This window comes from Mytilus edulis, chromosome 14 (assembly GCF_963676685.1).
Source record: "Mytilus edulis chromosome 14, xbMytEdul2.2, whole genome shotgun sequence".
Classification (NCBI taxonomy): Eukaryota; Metazoa; Mollusca; class Bivalvia; order Mytilida; family Mytilidae; genus Mytilus; species Mytilus edulis.
In genome coordinates, this window is record NC_092357.1 from 35003545 (window position 1) to 35028007 (window position 24463).

Here is a 24463-nt window from a genome sequence, read left to right on the forward strand (position 1 = left end):
GCGGATTTTTGGAAATGTATGCTTAATAATTACTAAAATTATTATTCCCTCTGGTAATAAGAGTTTATCAGCAGATATATCGACTTTGGTGCATTTTACTGTAACACAACAACAAAAAAGTTCAAGATTGAGCTGACTATTCAACGAGACATACTTAATGTGATACCCAACACTTTGACTAGAATTAATGTGGCTTCTTTCATTTTCATAAAATTTTTACACAACATTTTCCTTGACCCTTTGAAAAAAATATTTAATTTTCAAAAAAAATCGAACCAATCGCTTTCACGGAAAAAAATCATTGAATATATAGCAGTTTGACAAACACTTAAATTGATCATTGAGTTATATCTCAGTAGTACCACTTTAACTCAAGGGAATCAGTAAAAAAAATAATAATAAGAGTTCAAATGGTTATAGACATTTTGACCTATACATATGCTATAGCATCACTGAACAAAAATCGATTTTTGAAATGCGCACCTGGTGTGGTAAATTTGTACATTGATTGGTATTACAACTACTTTGCTTATACGTCTATAGGTGGATTGTTTATCCCATAGTTAAACATTAGCCCTGTATAAGTAATACGAAACTGGCATTAAAAAATACGGACATCATTGTTCAGACTTGCTGCCATGGCAGTTTATAACTGGTACTTATTTCTAAAACTGCAATATGTATAACTCTGATTCCTTATCCATGTATGGATACAATTTTACTTTCTTTGGATTTTTATAGCTCTTCGACGTTTTCATCAGGCATATGTTTTCAAATGATTTGGCCTATAGCATCACTGAAGAAGAGTAAATGTCAATGTACATACTGGTGTATTATGATTTGTAATATATTGTTACTAGGTTTAGATATTTTTTTTAAATAGACCTTGTAGAACGTTTTATGTCTAATTATGTGAAACATGATATTTAGGTACTTTGTATTCTATTGGTTGCATAACAAGGTTAATATTTTGTAGGGACAAGCATAAATGTATTGAATGTACGTAAATATTATAAAGCATGTTCTTCAATTTTGTTTAAAATTTACAGAATTTTGATTAAGAGTTTGAAGGTCATATGCTGGCATTATCAAAATCCAGTGTAACCTTTTGTAACTTATAATTAAAGTAAATAGCTGTGAAAGTGATTAAATTGCCACAAATAACTGAGGGCGGAGATAAACGATCTAAAGGTATGTAATATATAAAATAGTTGTGGGAAAAAAGGATGAGTTTGACATATACAAAGTTCAAGTTTAAGGATTAATAATCATCGATTTACTCTTATATAGATCGATCAAGATTTAATATTTCTGATCAGGTAAGTTTGTTTTTAATAATCTAAATTATATTTATTTTAAAGTAAAGATATAAAGTAAACAATATTTTTGAGAGTTTCTTTGTTTAAAATTAATTTTAGGAAGACAGAAGGTCGTAAAGCAAGTTCATTTTTTAAAATTAAAAAGATTGTGTACAATAAACGCCTTAGATATAATAATGTATTATAGGTTATGCTATCTGTAATCAGTAACAGCTATTTTTTTTAATAAATTGATCAAAACCTTTTCACATTAGAATTAAACTATATAAAAATATTCTGTGTAACTGATCATTCTGCGGCTAGCAGAGAGGTCGGATTATTGTGAGCGTATTTTGTCTCGTGAACCTAAGGACGATTTAAAAAGTGGATTTGACATAGACGTCATTAAACTGATGAAAACAAATAGCTTTGTTACAATTGATTTAATTCTAGGCAACTTTTCGAGTAATTTTGTCCAATAAAACATAGAGCGCAAACAAATGTATAAAAATGTATTAAGGAGAGTTATGTCCTCTATTATATTTATCTGCTTCAACCGTGAAATGATTAAATTTGTATAATTTGCAATTTTGTAATATTTTATGTCCTTTAATTGATGTATGAAGTCATAGATTGAAATCGTATAACCAAAAACATAATGAGTTCAGATTTAGCATTTGATATTGCATGATCACAAAATTTGAAAACACTGTTATCCAAATGTTTTTTTTATTTTTTTGTAGATGGGGTGGGGCATCTAAATGCTTTCACTTGTATTTGAAAGAGTAACCCTAGAAATATGTATATTGCGGATATGATTGCCCGTAAACCTGAAAAAAATCTGAACAAACACTTTTATATTGTTTTCTTCTTCACTCATATCTAGACAACCTCCTTTCTGACAATAATTAAATGTGTATTCGTATGTCTAAATATCTTTAACATGCTTTCTTTAAATCTGTCCTATTTTGTTCAAAAGTTTGAAAACACGATTTTTTTTCACTAATGCACAATTATACTGGTCATGGTTTTCATTGATTTTAGTATCAACTGAAATTTAAAAAAATAAACACACTGATCAAATAAATAAAATCAAATATTAGTTCAGCTGCTGGAATGTTTTTTCCTATGTTCGATTTTGGCCATGTCAGCTATGTTGATTCACAGACGGGCACAAGAATGATTGTAACTTTGATCAAATGTATCCCAGGAATTTCAGAGTAGTAAAGGTTTGTAAAAGTTAACGACAACGGTTTTTATTTGATGAAAATAGCCTACTAGAAACACATACATTCTTACAAATTTATAACAGATTTTGTTGACTTCAATTGTCTTAAATGTTTCTTTCATCAGGTTCAGCCAAATACCGTACTTTTTCTCATTCACGATTTTTAAGTTATGTACATTTTTAAACTTGAGTGTTCATCCTTAAAGGTCACATTCTTTTCAACGGTTCATTTTGCATTTTTACTATCAGGTAAATTTTTATCAAATTGAGGTCAATATTAGTAACATAATATCAACATGACACATAACATAACCGTACATAAACGTTTATATACATTATTAGTTATGAATTGATAATTGGTTTTGCCACAATGCAAAATGAGTTAATCCTTGGATTGAAAGATTGATGATTTTTATTATTTTAATTAGATGTCTTTAACATGCAATTTATTTGGTTAAAGTATTGATTTGTGTTCACAAAAAGATAAACATATCAAATTCATTGAAATTTAAATGTGTAACACTTTAGGTACAAGTTAGAATACTTTTAATATCTATTACTTGTTGAAATTGAATTTAAAATTTCTACGTTAGTGTTTGATACGATTTTATTAAGGAATTCGATGGTTGGTATATTCAACTCAAACGCGATTTATGACCATGCACTTCAAACTTTAAAGGAATAAAATGTTTGCAATATGTTTGACTTTTGTTATTTTTTTTTTTGTAGCATTTATTTCTAAACATCGTTTATTTTAAAGTGCCAGTTATCTTATCTGCCCACACTAAACGTAGTATAGCATTAAATACGTAAATGAAATACACGACACTACACGCCTAAATTCATTAATGTTTCTGTGAATTAAACATGTTAAAGTTACTTAAGGTATGGTTGATATTTGTTTTGCCATAATAATAACATATAGACGGTTCTTAAAAGTTATGCATGTATAAAAAAACAAAAATTTTACACTTTTTCTCATTCATATATAATATAACCTGGTAAAAGCTGCGTATTTCGATCAATTACAGTCATGGTAGTTTCATCTTTAATTTGTAGATTTTTTTTTCGTCATGTCAGCTCGTAGATGCAAATTTAATCAAATAAATCAGCTTAGTTTTGAAATAAAATTTCATTCTGTTAATATCAATAAAACACTTAGTATATGCGAATTAAAACTTGAAATATCATTTTAAACTGTACTTGTTTTATCTCAAATATTTTTTTCACATACATGTCTACGTTAAATTACTGACCCGCCCAAAGGATAAAGACGTTAGAGCTGTCCTTGTCTTACTTTTAACAATATTATCGCAATAGGGACAAACATACAAACATTTTAAAGCTAATTACTGAATAAAATGGAGAATCTTCATAGTATGTGTTATTATTTATTACACCAAAGTAGTGTGTAAGGTAAATAAAATAAAATATGAACAAATCTTGCTATTTTGTAATAATAAACTTCACTTAATTAAGGCAGTTTAGAAAAAATGAAGGAGGATCTGAATGGGCGTCCTTCATATCTATGTTTCAAGTTTTAGGGCCATTATTATCTATTCTTTATACTGTTTGCCTATGAGTTGCATACTTCTCTATTCATGTGATGTTATCTCCTCGTTAATTTCTATTCCTTATTTGCTTGGTTTTTTTTTCTATTCTTTGAACATTTTTGCCAATATTCTCTATTCTGTAAATTAACCCCCGTCGACACTTTCATTAATTTATAAATCATTCTATTTACGAACTGTTTGTTATTTGTAGTTGAGAAGAATGCCTTTTCTGCATTACATATTCAGCTTTATGCTATTTATAGTTGGAATCAATGGTCAAGGTTAGTAGACTTATATGTTCATAAATACATTTACACAGGATACTATATTTCCAAAACGTGTTTAAAATTAACGGAATGGATTTTCAAATATCCTATTATTAAAGTCCTCTGCAAATGCCTTTATAATTTAAAATTATAACATTGCATTGACACCTGTTGATTATAGAGTACAGAATATTGTCATTAAATTTGCCATGTGGTTATACTTGTCATTTATCATTTGCCTCGTTGCCATACATCTGGGTTTTTTTTAATCTCTTTTTTAAATTGAAAATGAAATAAGTGAAAACGTCACAAAAACAATTTTACACGAACATGGTTTTATTTAAACCTGTGTGTATCTACTTTATAAATGTTGTTACCAGATAAGGCGTTGTTTCCTTGAAATTAAAAAGACATCAATCACTGAAACCCAGAAGTGTGTATAAATTAGTTAAATATATAAAAGAAAGTTGGCAGCTCAATAAATGTCAAACATTACCATAGATAACAGACCAGAACAGTGAAGTCCAATTAAGTTTTAACAATATAGTGAAAAGAAATCTTTAGATTGAACTGAATAAACCTAGCAAAAGTTTGAGGTTAATTTGTGCTTAGCATGACGGGAGGGAGTCATACCTTTGTGTATTGTATTTTTTTTTTTTTAAGCTAGTTCATGTGGTATATATTCCTCAAATTACTTTAGGTTACCTAGTTTAAGAGCATTGACAATACACAGAGTTGTACAATAACAGAATATGCTAGTTGTCAGTTTCTTTACGATTTGTATCGGAAGTCCTATGCAAGTCGGCTTCATATGTATCAAGAAAAAAGTTGTTTACAAAATATCAAGGGTAATTACAGACACTGATCTCATTTCATTTCCCAATAACGAAAATACTGAAAATAATCCCATCAAGTTTGCCTGCTGATTGCATACACGAGGGTAAGGACTATATTTACAGAATTCACGCATATGAATTAAGAAATACAGACCGAAATCATTAATTAATTGTTGAAAAGCACTTGGTGTAGATAAAATAGAGAATGGAAATGGGGAATGTTTCAAAGAGACAAGAACCAGACCAAGGGAAAAATAACAACTGAAGGCCACCAAGGGGTCTTAAATGCAGCGTGAAAATCCCGCACCCGGATGCGTGCTTCAATTTTCGCCTAAACAAGAAGTATACTAATTTAGTGATAATGGACGACGTAATAAACTCCGAAATATATAAAAGAAACTAAAATTAATTATATTACAAGACTAACAAAGGCCAGAGGCTCCTGACTTGGGACAGGCGCAAAAATGCGGCGAGGTTAAACATGATTTTGGAGATCTTAACCCTCCGCTTATACCTCAAGCCAATTTAGAAAAAAAAACCGAACACACAACAATACGCACAGTAAAACATGTACATATATCAAGGCAAAACTAATCTATCGATATTCAAATTTCACATATCGATTAGGAAGGGACAAATCAATGTATTTAACAAAAACTGACGACATCGCTTAAACTAATAAAAAAAAAGGACGGAGAGCCGGGCGCGTGGACATAGCAAGTGTTTTCTTTTATACATGTATTCCCCTTCACGAGAATTTACACCAATTTAAAATATTACAATCTGGAAAAGTAAAAAGTAGGGAAAATTGCAGAAAATCAGAAGTCTTTTCTTGTATCTTAAAATCAGACATTCTGCGCTATTGGCAGTATAATCTATGTTGTATTTATTTCTGTTGTTCGTTCGCAAAAATGCTGTTTGAGAAGTTTGATAAAAGTATCACATGCTTCTTCATAAAATACATATCCCAATATTGAAATACTATTTAAAAGAGGTACTAAAGATACCAGAGGTATAGCCAAACTCATAGATTGAAAATAAACTGACAAAGCCATGGCTGAAAAATAAAAAGACAAACAGACAAGTGATAGAACAAAAGACACAACATAGAAAACTAAAGACTAAGCAACATGAACCCCACCAAACACTGGGGGTGATCTCAAGTGCTCCAGAAGGGTAAGCAGATCCTGCTCAACATGTGGCACCCGTCGTGTTGCTTAAAGTATTTAAAGTATACTATACATAAGGACCAGGACTTCTATTTGCAATTGTCATCACGTTATCTTAATCTAAAAACGTTGAGAAATATATTTGCATTTAACAAACATTCACTGCCAGGTATTTCTTTGATTAACCCAGGGTGCAATCATTTGACAAATAACGATAAAAAGTATATAAAGTAACTGGCAAACAATGTGAATCTGTGTTAACCTCAAACGTATCCCTCACAGTTAGAATAAGTTTTTTATACACTTAATAAAATTGCATTTCTTAATATCAATAACCACAGGTTTAATATTCAAGTCCAAACATCAAAGATGGTAGGATTTTATGTCCTTTTGTGGTAAAAATAGATATCCACCTACGTTGAATTACTTTTACTTAAAGATAAGAAACGAACAAATATTTAAAAGTATTCTTTTCTATTTGATCTTCAAAGGAAAATTAATGCTAGAATGAAAATGATGAAATATATATATATAACATTTAATATCACAAAAACAATATCATTTTCTAAATCTAGATTAAAAAAACAGAAAAAAAAATGACGAAAATGGGTTGACATTTATATACTGTAGGGGAAAACATCTCACCTTGACAAATTAAGTGTATTGAATCATCATGATCGATGAAATATATATAGACAAAATGGTGAGATGAATGATACATCTGATAACTATTTATATTTTTTTTCATGACTAAATGAAAGCTATTGAAATCCTTTGATTTTAAATTTGGTGTTCTACTTGAATAGTTTCTTTGCAGTTTATAAATATTTAGAAATAAATTTGACAAAAAAAAAAGAAATACACAGGTATAAGTTAATTAAATTTCTTTCCGTTGAGACTTGGGTTTTCCCCTGTGTTATAGTTATACTATTTATAAGTTAAAAACTGGTTAGTGGGAGTTCTTGTATAACGAGTTCTTGTTTTTGGTAATAAATATATATATGGGTAAAATATGCACGTGAAATACTTTGGCGGCTTAAAAGGTGGGGTCTCGTTATATTAGATAAAAACAATTGGTGGGTGTCATTTCATCGAAAGTGCTCACAGTAACTACGAAAGTTTGCAGTTTATTGTGTCATAAGAATGTATATGATTATAATACCTAGTTTTATTTCAGTCCATTTAAATGTATTGGACAAATGTGTTTGTACTTATAACAATGTATAATATGTTGGTTTATAGTGTTATTAAATATTGCTTACTAGAAAAGAAAAAGTTACAGCGAGCAACTGAACCTGTATCTAGAGTTTTGTTTTATTTATTATACCAAGGATTTGGTAAAGAAATGTTTTAAATTCGGACGAGCATGTTGAGCGAGAATTTAAGTAAACATAAATGTGTTAACGGCTCACAACACAATAATGTAGGCCATTATAGACATTGTAGATTAGAACAGTCGATCCATTTACTGATGTTTAACGCGTGAATTAAACTGTATTATTTCAAATGAGTTAGAATCTGTCATATTAACATATCAAAAATACATGTAATATATGAAAATTAGTATGAACACTTTTTTTTAAATGCTATAATACAAGCATGCATTCTTTTAATGAAAAAGATAAACGTGTCCAATTCAATTTCAGTAATATCTTCATTGAAAAGTACTGTGAGACAAACACATATAAAAATAAGGTGATGTGGTATGATTGCCAATAAGACAACTATCCACCAAAGTTTAAATCAAATGGATTTTAGCAATTAAAGGTAACCGTACGGCCTATAATAACGAAAAAACCCCATATCATATTGTAGGCTATAAAAGTCCCGACCTGAAAGATATTAACATATTTATTTGAGAAAATAAGCAACCTAATCTATACCAAAAACATTTACGAAAAACAGATATAACAGAGTAATAGCCAACGACAAACACTGAATAACATGCCCCTGACTTGGAACAGACACATACAGAACGAGGTGGGTTTAGACATGTGAGTTAGCTATCAACCCTTCCTCTTAATATAACCCATGACAATGGTGTTACAGTTACATAAGAACAAACAATAAAAATCAGTTAAAAAGGCTAGGAATCTGATGTTCAGTTGTTGTCGTCTGTTTTTGTGATTCATAAGTGTTTCACGTTTCTCATATTGTAGGCTATAAAAGGGACCGACCTGGAAGATATTAGCTGATTTATTTGAGAAAACTAGCAACCTTATTTCTACCAAAAACATTTACGAAAAACAGATTTAACAGAGCAATAGCCAACGACAACCTCAGAATTACATGCCCCTGACTTGGGTCTGGCCCACACAGAAGTTTGTGGGTTAAGACATGTTTGTGAGCGATCAACCCTTCCTCTTAATATAACACATGACAATGGTGTCATAGTTACATAAAAACAAACCATAAAAATCAGTTAAAAAAGCTAGGAATCTGATGTTTAGTTGTTGTCGTCTGTTTATGTGGTTCATAAGTGTTTCTCGTTTCTCGTTTTTTGTATAGAGATTAGACCGTTTGAGTGGATTAACAATAGCTTTTTTGAGAGGCCATTTATAGATGCTGTTCGGAGTGAGCCTAGGCATGGTGTTGAAGACCATCCCTTGACCTTGATGGTTTACTTTTATAAATTGTGACTTGGATGGAGAGTTGTCTCATTGGCACTCATAACACATCTTCCTAAATTTATTATATTAACTCATCAGACTGATACAAAGTAGAAAAAGCACCACACAAAACAACAGACAAGAACGTGGGAGGGTATTTATTCATCTCTCATCCCTAACAATAAAAAAGACATATGAAAGTACTCGCAGCTCGTAGGTCAAATCCAATAGATAATACTTCATAAATCAGATCATGTATCTAAGACTAAAATACCAATCAGTACACATCCAACACTTAATTGATTTAGTGAAAAGACGACATAAGCAGTCAGAGAAAACTATGACCTTGTGAAGTGCTAAAATATAAGTATAGTCAGAATCGAGTCCTGTGAAATAACATATGTGTATAATAATCATATTTAGTATGGTTTTATTAAGATCAAAACAAAATATTTATCTTCACCAATTTAAGCATTACTGATAGATTCGACAACAGTTTTGAATTTGATAACATTTAAGAGTAAGTGTATTTAAAGCATCGTTCAGTTTATTTGGCTTTGTTAACAACATTACCGTAAAATTATGGATGTGTTATTCCGTTTGAAATAAATTTTCTACATGTATAGCCAAATAGTTTGACCTTTAACGAACATACATCCAATAATATAAAACTCAATTTATTTCTAATAATCAAAGTTAATAGGGATATGTTCGTATCATGAAACGATCAACTCACTATCATCATTAATATTTAGATTGGTCCTTTTCAGTTTCATTAAAAATGGATATCGATACAATTTCGTTTGGTGATTATATCGTACTGACCTGCACAGTCCATGGTATACGAACAATCGACATCACAACAACAAGACAGTGGTCCATGGGTGATGATGACAAGCTGTTATGCTACAATGGTCGAATAAATAATCTCAGGAAGTATAAAGAAAAGGTACTTCCAGGAAATGAGTTTAGTCTTACAGTATTCAATATAACGAAATCAGATCTCAACGTAGTTTATCAATGTCGCTATGGATTTGATGCAGCAAGTAAATTGATTGAAGCAGATAAACCCAAATTGTTTTGTAAGTATAGTGTCTTATATATATTAAGTAAGGAAAATGTAAAGGCGTGATTATATATGATGGACAAAATAAAGTTCATCATGTTTTTTTAGGTGATATAATTTAAGAGTAGTTAAAGTGCAAAACAAATTAAAATGGGAGAACAAATCATGAAAATTTAGAATGTTTTGAACAATACAATTATTCTTGATTTAGATAATAGACTTATTGTCTGAACTGTGATTATACAGATTGTAACATATTAAAAGATTCGGGCATAGAAGAAAATACTTAAAATGATGTTAAACCCGACTTTGTTTCTTTTAAAGTTCGTACGAATTTCTCAATTTGTATTTATTAACCTGAATAGTTTTTTTTTTGTTAACCGATTAATGAAATTTGAACGTCGGTAAACTACAATTGCGCAAACTTTTCTCCAATGTTAGGTATAGCATGTACAGGCTTATATCATAAGTTTACTTTCTGGAAGAAAAAAACTAACAAATTGAGATGACTTTTGAGCAATGGGTTAAAATTAGCCAAATTATTCAATGATCTCTACTGAAGATGTATACGTTACAATTATATACCTATATGGAGTTATTTTCTTTCAGAACGACAGGTCATTCTTTTTCAGAATCAACCCGGACGATACCATGTTTCAATGAAATATGCTCAAAGGCATAAAATAATGACCTGTGTGAGGTCATTATTTTCCTTGATAAAAGTGCAATCTATAATTTACTTCAAATTTTTATTCGTCTGATAGTTTTTTGTTGCCGATTTGGAAATTTATTTTTTAAAGTTCAATCGATGATAGATGTTAAAGAAACCTTCATTGTCCGCATTCTAATTTTAGAAACAAATAACGTGAAGTTTTGTTAACTTGTCGCTACAATAAAGAAATATTATCATATATGTGAGATGCATTTTAATATAGACTTTCATAAATAAAAAGCCAGATTTAACCTATTCGTGTGTTAGATTTTGAAAATCTTAATAAGTCACACTGAATAGGTTGATTGATTTTTGCTTGCTTGCTTAACGTCCACTGGCAAATACGTCATGCATGTTCAGGACGATAAACGCTGAATAGGAAATCATACTGTGACCTACATGTATTTATATTCGTCTTCGTGTCAGTTCTTAACTTTTTTAAATTTATGTATACCTTTTACTCTATCAAATGATCAACTAATAAGATAATCTTATATTCTATTGAATAATATTAACGTAACTCGAGAAAAGGGTCGGCTGCGGAGGGTATATCATTATATCCTGATTATCTGTTAATAAAATGTATTGCTTTTCAAAAGACAATCTTTCTGAATTTTTCATTCGATTCAATTAAAATTGTTAAAAAAAAATAACCACTTTTCCGCGATAGAAATATTAATGACATTACAAATAGAAAAAAAACATACCCCTCCCCCTTTTCCATAAACTAAGTGGTACAAAAAATTACTTACAATGTGTCTTGTATTTGTCATACACCGTTATCGGATGGTAACAATACATTTGTGTCTTACTTCATGCAGTTACAGTAATATTTGTATTGTGTATGGATAACATTTTTTAAAAGGTTTATATCTAGATTCATTTGTGAGTTTTATTTCACATTCTAAATGAGCCGAGCCGTAGGGCGTATTAAAACATGAACGCATTAGAAAGGAATATCCCACTTTAGTGTTGTCGGTAAAATAGGATACTAAAGTTTGCAGATCTTTATAAAAAATAAATTTTTTTGACGGTATATAAGTCAGATAATGCATATTTCAAGGTTTTTCTTGTCGTAGAATACATCTCGGGGTGTTCTACGACAAGAACAACCTTAAAATATGCATTATCTATAACGTATATAAAGTGTCTAGAAAATAAACCTAACGATGTTAGAGTAGATTTGGTTCTCAACGTCCTCCCCGGCGCCGGGGCTGGAACCTGTACTTTTTATTTCTAACTTCTACGACAACACCGCCTAGCATTGCGCAGAGACCTTATCCCCTCCTCTAACTCTAGCTTATAAAGAAAAGCTTTCGTTTCGGGAGGTGTTACCTTCTTGTAAAAAGAATAGTTATTTTCCTGCTTTTTTCAGTGTCATTGAGATTGGTAGCCGATTTCATTATATTCGGTGGAGATATCATACTGACATGCATGGTAAATGGGATAAGCACAGTTGATAGAGACGTTACAAGACAATGGTCAATGGGAAATGATGACCAACTATTAAGCTACAACGGCCGAATTAATAATCGTAGAAAGTATGAAGAAACATTTCTTCCCGGAAATGAGTTCAGTCTTAAAGTATTCAATATAACAGAGAAAGATGTTAATATAACTTACCGATGTCGATATGGTTTCGAAACAGCAACATACTTTATCAACATAAACGAGAGTGTAAGTCTACAGAAAAGTGTCAAAAGTTATCATTCATTCAATTTATCATCTCGTAGTATAGCAGGTCAAAAAGAAGTTAACCATGTTAATGATAAAGGTAAGCTACCGATCATAATGAATACATTTCTAACTATATCATGGATGTATATATAAACTACCTTTTGACAGATATTGATTCAATTGTATGGTCGTAAGTTTTTGTTTGTGTATATTACAAAATATAATGACCAAACAACATTTTTTTGTCAACCTGATAACGGTTTTTTTTTAAAGACAAGAATTATAATTTTAAGGCAATAGATAAAATAGGGAATGATAAAGCTGAACAACGTTGATTGCACTTACACAATATCTTAAGGACGTTGTCATTTTATTAGGCATGTTCACAATCAGCCGATACCGAAACCGAAACCGATACCGAAACTGAAACCAAAAATAGTAGTAAGGTAAAGGGTGAATGTTAATAATGTTTGATTAACTAAACTCTTTTTATTGTTTAAAATTTAAATCAATAGATGGAGTATTAATTCAATTTCACATTTTACATGAATCTATCAAAAAGCCATAGTTTAGTTCAACGAGTAATAAATACACTAAAGTAAGTAATCTACAATTAAGATTTGGATATAGATTTGGTTGGGATCCCGCTAACATGTTTAACCCCACCACATTATGAATGTATGTGCCTGTCCCAAGTCCAAAGCCTGTACTTCAGGTGTGTTGTCGTTTGTGTGTGTGTTACATATTTGTTTTCGTTCATTTTTGTAATATAAATAAGGCCGTTAGTTTTTTTTTTTCGTTTGAATTGTTTTACATTGTCATTTCTGGGCCTTTTATAGCTAATTATGCGGTATGGGCTTTGTTCATTGTTGACGGCCGTATGGTGTCCTATATTTTTTTAATTTATGTGTCATTTTGGTTACTTGTGGAGAGTTGTCTCATTGATAATCAACTGTCCACAAAAGACCAAAATGACACAGACATTAAACAAATATAGGTCAGCGTACGACCTTCAACAATGAGCAAAGCCCATACCGCATAGTCAGCTATAAAAGGCCCCGATAAGACAATGTAAAACAATTCAAACGAGAAAACAAATTGTGTTTTCTCTCTTCATTTGCTTTACATTTCTTTCTCTGGAACACATTTGATTTCCCCTCTTGATGAGCTAGGTTCTTCAATATTAACCCTCAACTTTTAGGCAAATCATTTCATAGCTTAAATTGTTATTATGAAAATAAAAACTGACTTTAACACATTTGTGATGGGCATACTATTTATAGTAGCGACCAGTAGCCTTTTATATTTTTCAAAATACTGCTTATTATTTCTTCTTGGTGTAAGCAAAACTTTAAAATTTAATAAAGCTATCCATCATATTTTGGCCAATTTTTCATCAAGTTTTCAGAGCAGTGATGGCATATCCGTCAGCTGACACATGGGAATCTATGACGGTTGATTGGCAAAGAATTGGCAGAGGATGAACGAAAATTTGTCGATAAAAAGATTCGTGCAGAAAAGTTTGAGTAAAACATTTCATAAGACGAATACACATTTATTAAATAGCAAGTTCTCTTTATAGACATAGCCGGACCGTTATTGCACATGTTGTAGAACTATGTGCAGCTATTTCCCTACGACGAAACATGCTTAATGTACATCATAAATAAATTGTATCGATATCTAAAATTGTGTATTACTTCCATTGGGGTAATTAAATAATGATTGAATTTAACTTTGCTGTTTGATAGATTCGTGTGGATTGATGAATTGAAGAAATACTCTGTCTTTTAAATTCAAATTTCAAACAGTATAAAGGACCAATTAACATTATAAACATTTATCATTCACTGCTATTTTGGGTTTCGGTATCGGTTTCGGTTTCGGTTTCGGTATCGGCTTACGGTGCACATGTCTAATAGAGACCAAATAGGCTGTTTTTAATATTTTAGTTTTTGACAACTGTATATAATTGTCTAGCCTTTATTAAATTGATGCATCGAATCTTAGTGTTTCTAATTGTCAATTCGTTTTATCAATTGTCACAATCATGAACACGAATTTAAGCAAACATATTTTTACGAGCAAAGAATGGATTAAATTGATTGGAAGGATGACTTATCAAATAACAATTTTATCAAAAAAGGTCTGTTTGTTTTCTGTTTGTAGAAAAATCCTTTTAAAACGTCCTAATACATTTTTCTGTTTGATATTTCTGATGGACATTAATGAATCAATATCTAATACCAATGTTTATACCATAAAAATCAAACAAACAAACAAATACAAACTTAATCGTTGTGCACACAATATCAACAGTTTATCCTAAGATTATACCTAAGCCTAAGCATAATATTAAAAAAATATGTCAATTTTGGGTGTTTTAACAAATAGAAGACCTTAAATTTATTTGGAGGTCTAATAAGCGTCAATTATTAGTGATTTTTATTGACTATGTTTATGCAATTTATATGTAAGATCCTAAGACGTGGTAAGCAACTATAAGTATATTTTCGGCAGTCGACAATCCGCAGAACAGTATAGTAAACTATGAATTGTCCAAGCAAGATAACATGTTAAAAAATTCGAAAAAAAACAAATGCCTGATTTATAGAAAAAAACAATAAGCAAAAAACAATATTTTAGACAGCAGCCAAAAACTACCACGTTATAATGATATGATCGTGACTGTTAACTCATTGACTGATATTCATAAAGGTGCAAAAATGTAAACCTGGTTGTGTCTGCTAAACCTTTCCCCCTTAAGAGAGACATTGTGTACGACACATCATAAAACAAGGCTGTAAAATAATTTGAAAGGGCTTGACTGACCACGTCGGCTCAAACACCTAAATCAACTAGGAAAAAGACTTAATAAAGGCAACAGTGGTATACCTTTGTCCAATAGTTATACATCGAATAAGCAAAAACATTTCCAGGTCATTAGTGTAATAGAAAAAAAGTAATACATCAAATATATCGACATCCAAGGACTATAAAATAAGAAAGATCCTTATCAAAGGCAAAATCAAAAGCTTTTACACATACTTTTCACCAGAATATGACTAATTTATTTAGACTAATCACCTGGTTTGAACTTACATGAGTTACACAACGAATACCACATATAAAGCAAGACCTTTCTTGCATTCCGGGCACCTGCGACCACTCCCAGTATTTGTTGGGGTTCGTGTTGCATACTGCACAGTCTTTGTTTTTACGTTGTGTTTTGTGTACTGTTGTTTGTCTATTTTTTTTAATTCTTTCTCAGCCATGGCGTTGTCGGGTTGATGTCGACTTATATCGTTCACCTCATTTCATATGCATACAAAACGTGAATAATAAATTACATAGTCTGAGGGATTTTTTTTGGCTTTCAATGCTAGTTAATATTTTATATCTGTGAAATGTTTATAATCGTTATATTTGTAGTTTCCACAGGATTGCAAACATTTATGTAATATTAAATTGAGAATGGAAATGGGGAATTTGTTAAAGCGACAACAACCCGAATATGGTAGAAAACAGCCGAAGTCCACCAGTGGGTCTTCAACATAGCGAGAAAATCCCGTATCCACGGGTGTGCTTTATCTGGTCGCTAAACAAAATGTGTTCTGAATAAATGAAAACGGACTTCATATTAAACTCCAACACATATAAATGAACTAGAATTAAAAATCATACAAGACTTAAAAAATTCAGAGTTTTCTGACTTCGGACAGGGGCAAAAATGCGGCGGGGGATAAACGTGTTTTGTGAGATCTCAACACTTTCCGTATACCTCTAGGCAATTTGTGTAGAATAAACAAGCACACATCAATATGCAAAGTAAAACTTAGTTCAAAAAAGTTGTAGCATCAAAATCTCTACAAATGCTGTTTATCTAAATACTGATCAATAAACGTATGATAGCAGTCCTCTTTACAATTTCATTATACTATACATGTATTTATGTCCATCTTTTCAGAAAACCTAAGTTTAATCTTGATGGCTACGCTGATTCCAATAGCGACATGTGTTTTGATAGCAGTTTTTGTAAGATTTATTGTCAAACGAAAACACACAGGAAAAGGTAAATAAATCATAGCCTCAATAAATTGTTTTTGTTGTGCTAGTATGTACCAAATGTAATCTTGTTTTCATACAGTGATATGTTTGGTAAATAAAGACAACAGTAGTCCTCTGTTCGAAAGTCATTTAAACAAGATTAAAAACTCGTCAATCCCTTTGGAGTATACCAACAATAAGATATCTATTGCATCATCTGCAAAAATATTCTTTTACCAGATACAGTCGAAAGTCATGTCAATAATATTACAAAAAAATCAAAAAACAAACATTGAATCTTAATTAAAAATGAACATAATATATTCTTATCTTTTCTATATATCCCACTGGTATTTTTGCCTCGATTTGTCGATATCAAGTTTTTTTTTCTAAAAACATACAGAAAAAAACTATTGGGCAATTGTACGAAATATTATTCCTAAAATTCTATGTACATCCAACTTAAGATTTGACGGGCATTCTGGATATTTGAAGTATGTATTGTTAACTGTGTTATAAACTTCGCGTGCAGATCCAGTAAGGTCGTAGTGGAATATCCACCGTCAATAAGGTCGATCTAATTTTTGACGATTTTAATTTGACTTAAACAAATTAAAATAAACTATGGGTGGCTCCAACCCGAAATTTCTCTGGACCCTTAGTAAAAGATTTTTTTATATTTCAGAAACAAAGGACAAGAACAACATACATGACATAAACAAGGTGGAACGTGAAAATCTTTTTCAATCGTCTCAAGGTAAGCAATTAAAAACAAATCAATGGTTCATTACACTTCTTTTTAAAACTATTACATATAATTCACTGCTCTGACATTGCGCACGGCGTTGGTTCAACCTATATTTTGTTAAAGACTTGGGTTTGGTGAATACAACTACGTGACGTTAAGAAACACTTAGCTATGCTCTTCAACTTTGTACTTGTTTGGCTTTATAAATATTTTGATTTGAACGTCACTGATGCGTCTTATGTAGACGAAACGCGCGTCTGGCGTACTAAATTATAATCCTGTTACCTTTGATAATTATTAGCTATAAGAGAGTAAAAAAGTGAACATCAGAATCACTGAACTGTTACAAAAAGCAAACGCCAACATACATAGAAACGAACTATTTGATATAACTGCCATATTCATTATTTTGTATAACACATTTTAAGAAAAATGATGGGTTGAACCTGGTTTTAAAGATAGCTTTACCTCTTGCATATATGCCAATTAAAGAAATACTGCTAAAATAAAAACTAACAGTACAAATGAATGTAAGGGCACTAAGGATAGAGAAATTCATAAATAAGTTCGATACCAATATGGGCATTCTGTTTTGAAAAGAATAACTAGCCAATCAGATGATCGTCATCTTTCGGATATATTAGATTGATGATGAGTGTCAACCGAAGTTGGTGACATTTAATGATGCTTTGTCCAAAACTTTAAACTATATATTTTTAACAAATTACGGCTGGAATTTTGTTTATAGCTATTCCTTTTAACATTTAAATATTTCTTTATCAGAGTTTCCGAACTTTCATTGTACATTATTCATAATATACATATTATTATTGGTATCAATTTTACTGCACCAGAGGCCCACTTGTACAATTAATGTCTCTTCAGTGATGCTCGAAGCCCAAATGTTTGTCAGTCTAAACACTAGTTTAAAAGTTAAAGAGATGATTAAACATAAAGGAACCAAAGGTAAATCGACACATGGACAAAGAATCAGAGCTATGGCTGAGGGAGATACTTTGCGCAATTAGAAATCATTGCAACATTTTGTAACAACAAATTTGAATAAAACAAAATTCATTTGAAACTTTGCATTTTTTTCTTTGCAGGAGAATGCATTTCAAAGAAAGAAATTTCTATAACTGAAGCTACAGTCTAGTCTAGACTCCAGAATTTAAACAGGCACGTGAACATGTTAAAGAGAGGGTCGAAAGATACCAGAGCGACAGTCAAACATCGAAAATAAACTGACAACGCTATGGCTAAAAAAGAAAGAGACAATAACAATTAAACATAGCTGGCTTTTCTCAAATTGCTCTCAAATGAATTGTTACAATTGAATTTGGGCACACATTTGAAGATTGTGTCCGACTATGGTGGGAGAACTGGTTTTGATTTATTGGAATAAGAACTCTCTTTCTCGATATAGAGACGTAGCAGGAGGTGTTTATAACAATGTGTGTAAAAGTTGTCTGTTATCAAATTAAAGCGTTTCTTCACCTTCCTTGTTTGTGTGTGCTCGTTTGTATTTAAATGCTCCCCCAGCTGAAAGTTGAGAACTTTTCTTTCCTTTCTGTCCGCCCATTCGTCTGTCCGTCTTTCCGCCCAGTATGTGTATACAGTTGTTTAAGATACCTTTTTCTACAGTTTAAATGCTATGAAGTTTTCACTTTGCTAGCTGTTTAAATATATATTGAAGGTGTACATGAGGTCAGAGTTTTGATTGTTATCAATAGTTGAACTTTGTTATGTTTGGTGTATATACTTGCATAAGAGGTGAAAAGCGTTTCTGGATATCCCTTCATACAGTGACCCATAGACATATATACTTCCATGCTGAATTATTATTTTTTTTATTTTCAAATAACAATTTACGTCTTTTAGGGCAACATTTGTGTCTCTCAGACACAATAATATCTCAAAGAAAGTCTTTGTTGACTGTAATAGTACTATTTCTTCAGAGTGGAGAACGGGGGCATCACTTTGTCTAGTTTTTAATTTGTTTCCATCTGCTCTTGCAGTTTTATGTTTATGATTTATATTGACAGCAGATATATATATTTATATTGTAAGCTGATGAATTGTAATACCTTATGTTTTTGTTCAAGCACTTTAATGTGCACAACTATTGCTTCATTTTAATGATGTTAAGATTTCCGGCCTCCTTCGTTCCTTTCTTATAGTTTCTAACGAATACAGCCACGTGGTTTTTTCTCCTTTTTTAAGCCTTACTTTAGTTTTGTAAGTGTTTTACTTGTCGCAACTAAGCAGTTTTATTGACTATCGATGGTAAATAAAAAAACATAGTGATGGATGGCTATTTAACATCAATCTGCAAATCAAATGCGCACTCAGTGCCAGAACATTAACATGATGTTGCAGTGGTCACTTTATTCTTTGAAATATTCAAAAATGATGAATTTACCGTTTTGTGTTCAGAATAAAACATATTTGATAACAAATCTTTTTCGTAAAATTTTGCATAAAACTTAGACAAATTTAATTTAAAAAAGGACGACTTGAAAATACAACTGTCTTGGTGGTCCTTTACTTATTCTCATATAATTTGAACATTGTGACATTGTGTTGATTAGTTTCGAGGACTGAATATGGACTTTCGAATGTCTTGTCATTGTCCTTGATAAATATGTCATTGACATAAAGATCGTATCCTTTTTTCATCAATCTCAAACCTTTATGCATTATATTGAATTAGTGGAAAAACGTAAAATAACTATTTTTTCGTATTTATCATTAATTTTGATCTACACAGGTTCATCTATTAAATTAAGTTACCCGATTAAGTTTTATTAAATCAGATATTAAATAAAAGCGACATATAAATCTGGTTTATATATATATAAAAAGAAGATGTAGTACATTTGTATGATTACCAATGAGACAGCTCTTCACAAGTGACCAAAATGCGAAGAATTGAAAAAACTATAGTTCACCATACGGCCTTCAACAACGAGCAAAGCCTATACCGCATAGTCATCTAAAAAATATCTATCTGTTTAAAGGATCAGTAACGGTACCAATTTATTAGCAACAGGAACAAAAAGTATAGTTTTGAATAATGTGTATATACATGAATGAGTTATCTAACACATATGTTATATTAGTTCAGGATGTCAGTGTCTAATAAAATTCACTTTTTGTTGCAGGACTATTATGCGCATGTAAATGTTTCGTATATACAATGCATAAATTGGGGAAATGATCAGTCGAATATTTCATGTTTTTATTTTGTGCAAGATTTTCATATGATTTTAAATAAACTTATCATAGATACCAGGATTAAAGTTTTCTATTTATGCAAGACGCGCGTTTCGTCTACAAAAGATTTAAAGGTGTGTTATTCTTTAAATTATTTCGTTGATAAAACTAATTGTACCGTAGTGATATCTGATGAGGGTTTACTATGATCATGATCATGTCTTTTTTTATTATTGATCTTTTTGGTGTTCAAACTACAGTGCATACATACATTTATACAATACATAAGTGATTGACATGATATTGATGGCATTGTCATCCTATTGATATTTTACGAATAAGACAAAGTAAAAATTTACAAGTAAATGATGTGAATACTCAGTATATGATACACTTAAAGGAAACTTTAAATATGTATGATCATATCAAGAATCAATTTAATGAAATAACTTCCATTAATCCCCCCTCCCCCCCAAAAAAATAAAAAATCTGTCGACAAATGAATCGTGTTTGTCTTTAAAAAGATATAAATATTCTAATATCTCCAGACGTCTTTTTCAAAAATTTAAGAAAAGCTTGCACAGATATTAACAGTTTGTCTAACTGTGTGTTCTTTACATTATTAATGTAATACTTTGCCTGTAGAATACAATAATTTAAATCTAATTTATCAGAATTCAATATACCAAAAATTACGCTGTCTTTATTCAATTTTTTTTTTACTCCAAAAACTTAATACCATCAATTAGAAAGTTCTCTCCAGAATTGTTTTATTTATGTTCATTCAAAAAATGTATGCTTTATAGTTTCTATTTCTTTAAAACTGGCACATTCATTGGTTAACGAAAGTTTATAATTATGTGAGACTATTCCGTGTAAAGCTTGTAGTTTGCTTTCTATAATACATTTAAAAGCTAGTGAATATATATTGTTCCACTTTTTTTCACTAATTTCTATATTAAAACGTTCTTCCCATCTAATGTCAATGAGTTTCATTATATTATTTTGATCGTATGTATAGGGGAGTTTACATACCATGTCCATCAGGTTTTCACTGTTACTGTGGGATCATTTATTCTCGTTGGTACTTATTTGATTTTCAAAGGTATACAGCTTTCGCTGAATGTATGAATGGTTATCAACGTAAAAGATGCATATGGATTTACTCTTGTCAACCATGCATTCATATGTTAGTACGGTGGCTTATTCCAGTAATGTTAACCATGCCGACTTATCCATGTTTAGCGTTAACCGTCAAACGTCAATTCCGGTTTCAGTAAACAAGTAAAATCATAAAAAGTCTTGATATACTAATAGTCAAAACAGTAGTTCCTAATAAAGGTAAATATAGAAAAGAGCATCAGATGTATGAAATAGATAAAACGTGTTGTTTTCTTTTTTACCAGTAGTACTTCGTGTTGTTTATTCGTTACTTTTTCTTTTGTTTTGGTTTTTATATCCTACATCGGTCATTATTCATGTTGTTAGCTCTAAAATACACCCCACTTTAACATGTGAGGAGATCAATGTTTTCAAATCAGCTTAATCCCTATAAGTGACGTGTCTTATTTTAAATCTACTAATATGTGTCGTGGTTTCTAGATTTTATTAAAATTTAGTCTAACTTATACACAGTTCGAATGGCAACAGTATATCTGTTGACCTTAACATAGTCGACAAGAATTGTAACGAGATTAATTAACAAATTTAGAAAACAAGGAATTCGGAAAAAGATTATGTCTGACAATGGATAAAACGGACATAATAAGACATAGATACTTCATACAACTGATTATTGCTGTACAGCTCTTAATTCAAATTGAAATAAAAAAAACGTTATTGGTGTATACATATGATTACCGTTATAGTTCATAATTGCTCAAAAATGTAATTTGGACTACGTATGATAGTTGTCTCATTGGCAATCATACAACATCTCAATTCTTACGAACACTCATTGATTCAAATGTGGATCAGCTCTTGTCCCAACTACATGTCAAATGCGTTGTTGATCTCGCACACTGTGATGGCCTCGTTTGTAAATCACTTTGTACTACTAGTAACTCATTCATTAATGATTAATGAATGGACTGTTTACTCCTTAAGGGAATGCCAAAGATACCAAAGAGATATTCAAACTCATACGCAACACAAAAACATAAAATGCCGTGTTAAAGTACGGAAAACTATCAAAACACAAACAACATTACGAAATACACTGAGTACTGATCGACACGTGCTTTATCAAAAGTTTGCTTTTAACTCACAAATCATTTACAAAAGACGAAAAAATGTGTGTCTGTTTTATGTTCTGTCTGAATTTGTTTTTTTAATGGCACGTTCTCCTAAATAACTAAATTCACACGAAATATTGCTCGTTCTTCCAAATATTTTGCAGTACCTATTCCTAATTATTTCCAACTGCTTTAGCAGCTATCAAAATGAGGCATAAGAGGTGCTGTGAAAATGTGATATGTATATCGCAATGAACGTTTCTGTATGTTTTGTTTCACTTTATTTCACTTGTTCTTGAAATGAGAAGCAAAACATATTTTCCATTTCATATAGCATGTTATCTAAATTTCAATGCCTATTTTCAATTTATGTTTGGCTCCGAAATATAAAGGTCTGTTTAAGCCCTATACATATATCCATACGTATTAACTGTGGTTGCATTTGTGGTAGAAGCCTCAGGGCGAAATGTAGAGATGTGGATAAATTATCTAATGATATATATATCACGGTACATACAATGGTGCAATTATATTTACAATACAAATTTATACCACAAGATGCGTCTCTTCAGTGTTGCACGAGGCCTTCATATATCTCTGTATTTTTTTTATCCCAAATTCGAAGTATTATCTACTGATCTATTAATACCAATATGGACTAAACTTGGCCAACAGAGGTATTGACCAAGTTGTGGTAATATTAAATGTACAAATGTAATATACCATAGTATAAGTATATATTACATGTACATTTATCAAATATTCATAATTCTAAGCTGTTTGAAAGAAAAAAAAATACTTTTGTTTCATGAGCATAATTGCCAACAAGGTTTTGCTTACTACATCTCGGATCTGTCCAGTTTAAGACATATGTATATGTTCAATGCTACTTTTCATTGGTACAGTGCATACTGTTGAAAATATTCATTTTGTTTGTGTATGTGCATGATTTGTTGTGTGTTGCCAATTTTACTGCATCAGATTTGCATATTATCGAGATCAATATATTTGATAACCAAAACATGATAAAAAAAGTTGAAGAACGTTTATTGGGATAGAGGATATGTTCCTTATGTCCTTATTATCTACAACCCCGTTCCCTGTTCCCGAATATGACCTACCGAATTAGACTTGTTATCGGGTTTGTTCTGACATGAGCAACATGAAGGGTGCCACATATGGAGCGGGATCTGCTTACCCTTGAAATACACCCAGGTTTTCGGTGGGGTTCATGTTGCTTATGCTTTATATTTCAATGTTGTGTTTATCTGTTTGTCTTTTATCTTTTTAGCCATGGCGTTGTCAGTTTATTTTCTATTTATGAATTTGAATGTCCCTCTGGTATCTTCTGCCCCTCTTTTATCGAAATAGGCAAACGTCAATTCAATATGAATGAGGGATATAAATTAAATTCCTTAAAACGGTAGAATTTTAAAAAACGATAAAGAAGATGTCAAAGAATCACACAAACTAGTGAGTCAATGCAAAACTGACGACAACACCATGACAAGAACGAAAAAAAAATATAATATCTAATATTTCGAAACGTAATGTAAGAGTTTTATAATTGATCAAATGTTTCTATAAATTTCGAACTATTTCAGATATGTACTTTGAAATGTTTTAAATGTCAATAAGGAGTCGATATCAAATCAACTGTATTGATATCGTGATACCCACAACTTAAAACAGATACATGGGGACAACTAGATAGTCGAATAAGGTGTAAAAAAAATGTTTTATGTTTAAAGTGATTTTTTTTTTCTTTGATTATATCATTTTTTTTTCTCTCATATATAAGTTT

The 24463-nt window shown here is 31.0% G+C and overlaps 1 protein-coding gene across 2 annotated transcripts; it reads left to right on the forward strand.

The window, feature by feature from the left end:
- The first annotated feature begins 1059 nt into the window (after positions 1-1059).
- On the forward strand, positions 1060-18710 carry LOC139503087 (uncharacterized). Of its 2 annotated transcripts, XM_071292764.1 has the most exons (7): positions 1060-1319; positions 4291-4360; positions 9730-10041; positions 12113-12511; positions 16382-16486; positions 17147-17218; positions 18316-18710. In XM_071292764.1, exons 2-7 carry the CDS (start codon positions 4300-4302, stop codon positions 18363-18365), a joined length of 999 nt encoding a protein of 332 aa, XP_071148865.1. In that variant the 5' UTR covers positions 1060-1319; positions 4291-4299; the 3' UTR covers positions 18366-18710. The 2 variants fall into 2 exon arrangements, with proteins under 2 accessions (XP_071148865.1, XP_071148866.1); XM_071292765.1 differs by lacking the exon at positions 1060-1319 and having other exon boundaries at positions 4271-4360.
- The last annotated feature ends 5753 nt before the right edge of the window (positions 18711-24463 follow it).

Excerpts from the sequence above, each read along its gene's own strand:
- LOC139503087 (XM_071292764.1), top strand. The coding sequence starts at position 4,300 with ATGCCTTTTCTGCATTACATATTCAGCTTTATGCTATTTATAGTTGGA. Across the intron at positions 10,042-12,112 it reads AGATAAACCCAAATTGTTTT|TGTCATTGAGATTGGTAGCC; the intron begins GTAAGTATAGTG and ends TGCTTTTTTCAG. Across the intron at positions 17,219-18,315 it reads TCTTTTTCAATCGTCTCAAG|GAGAATGCATTTCAAAGAAA; the intron begins GTAAGCAATTAA and ends TTTTCTTTGCAG.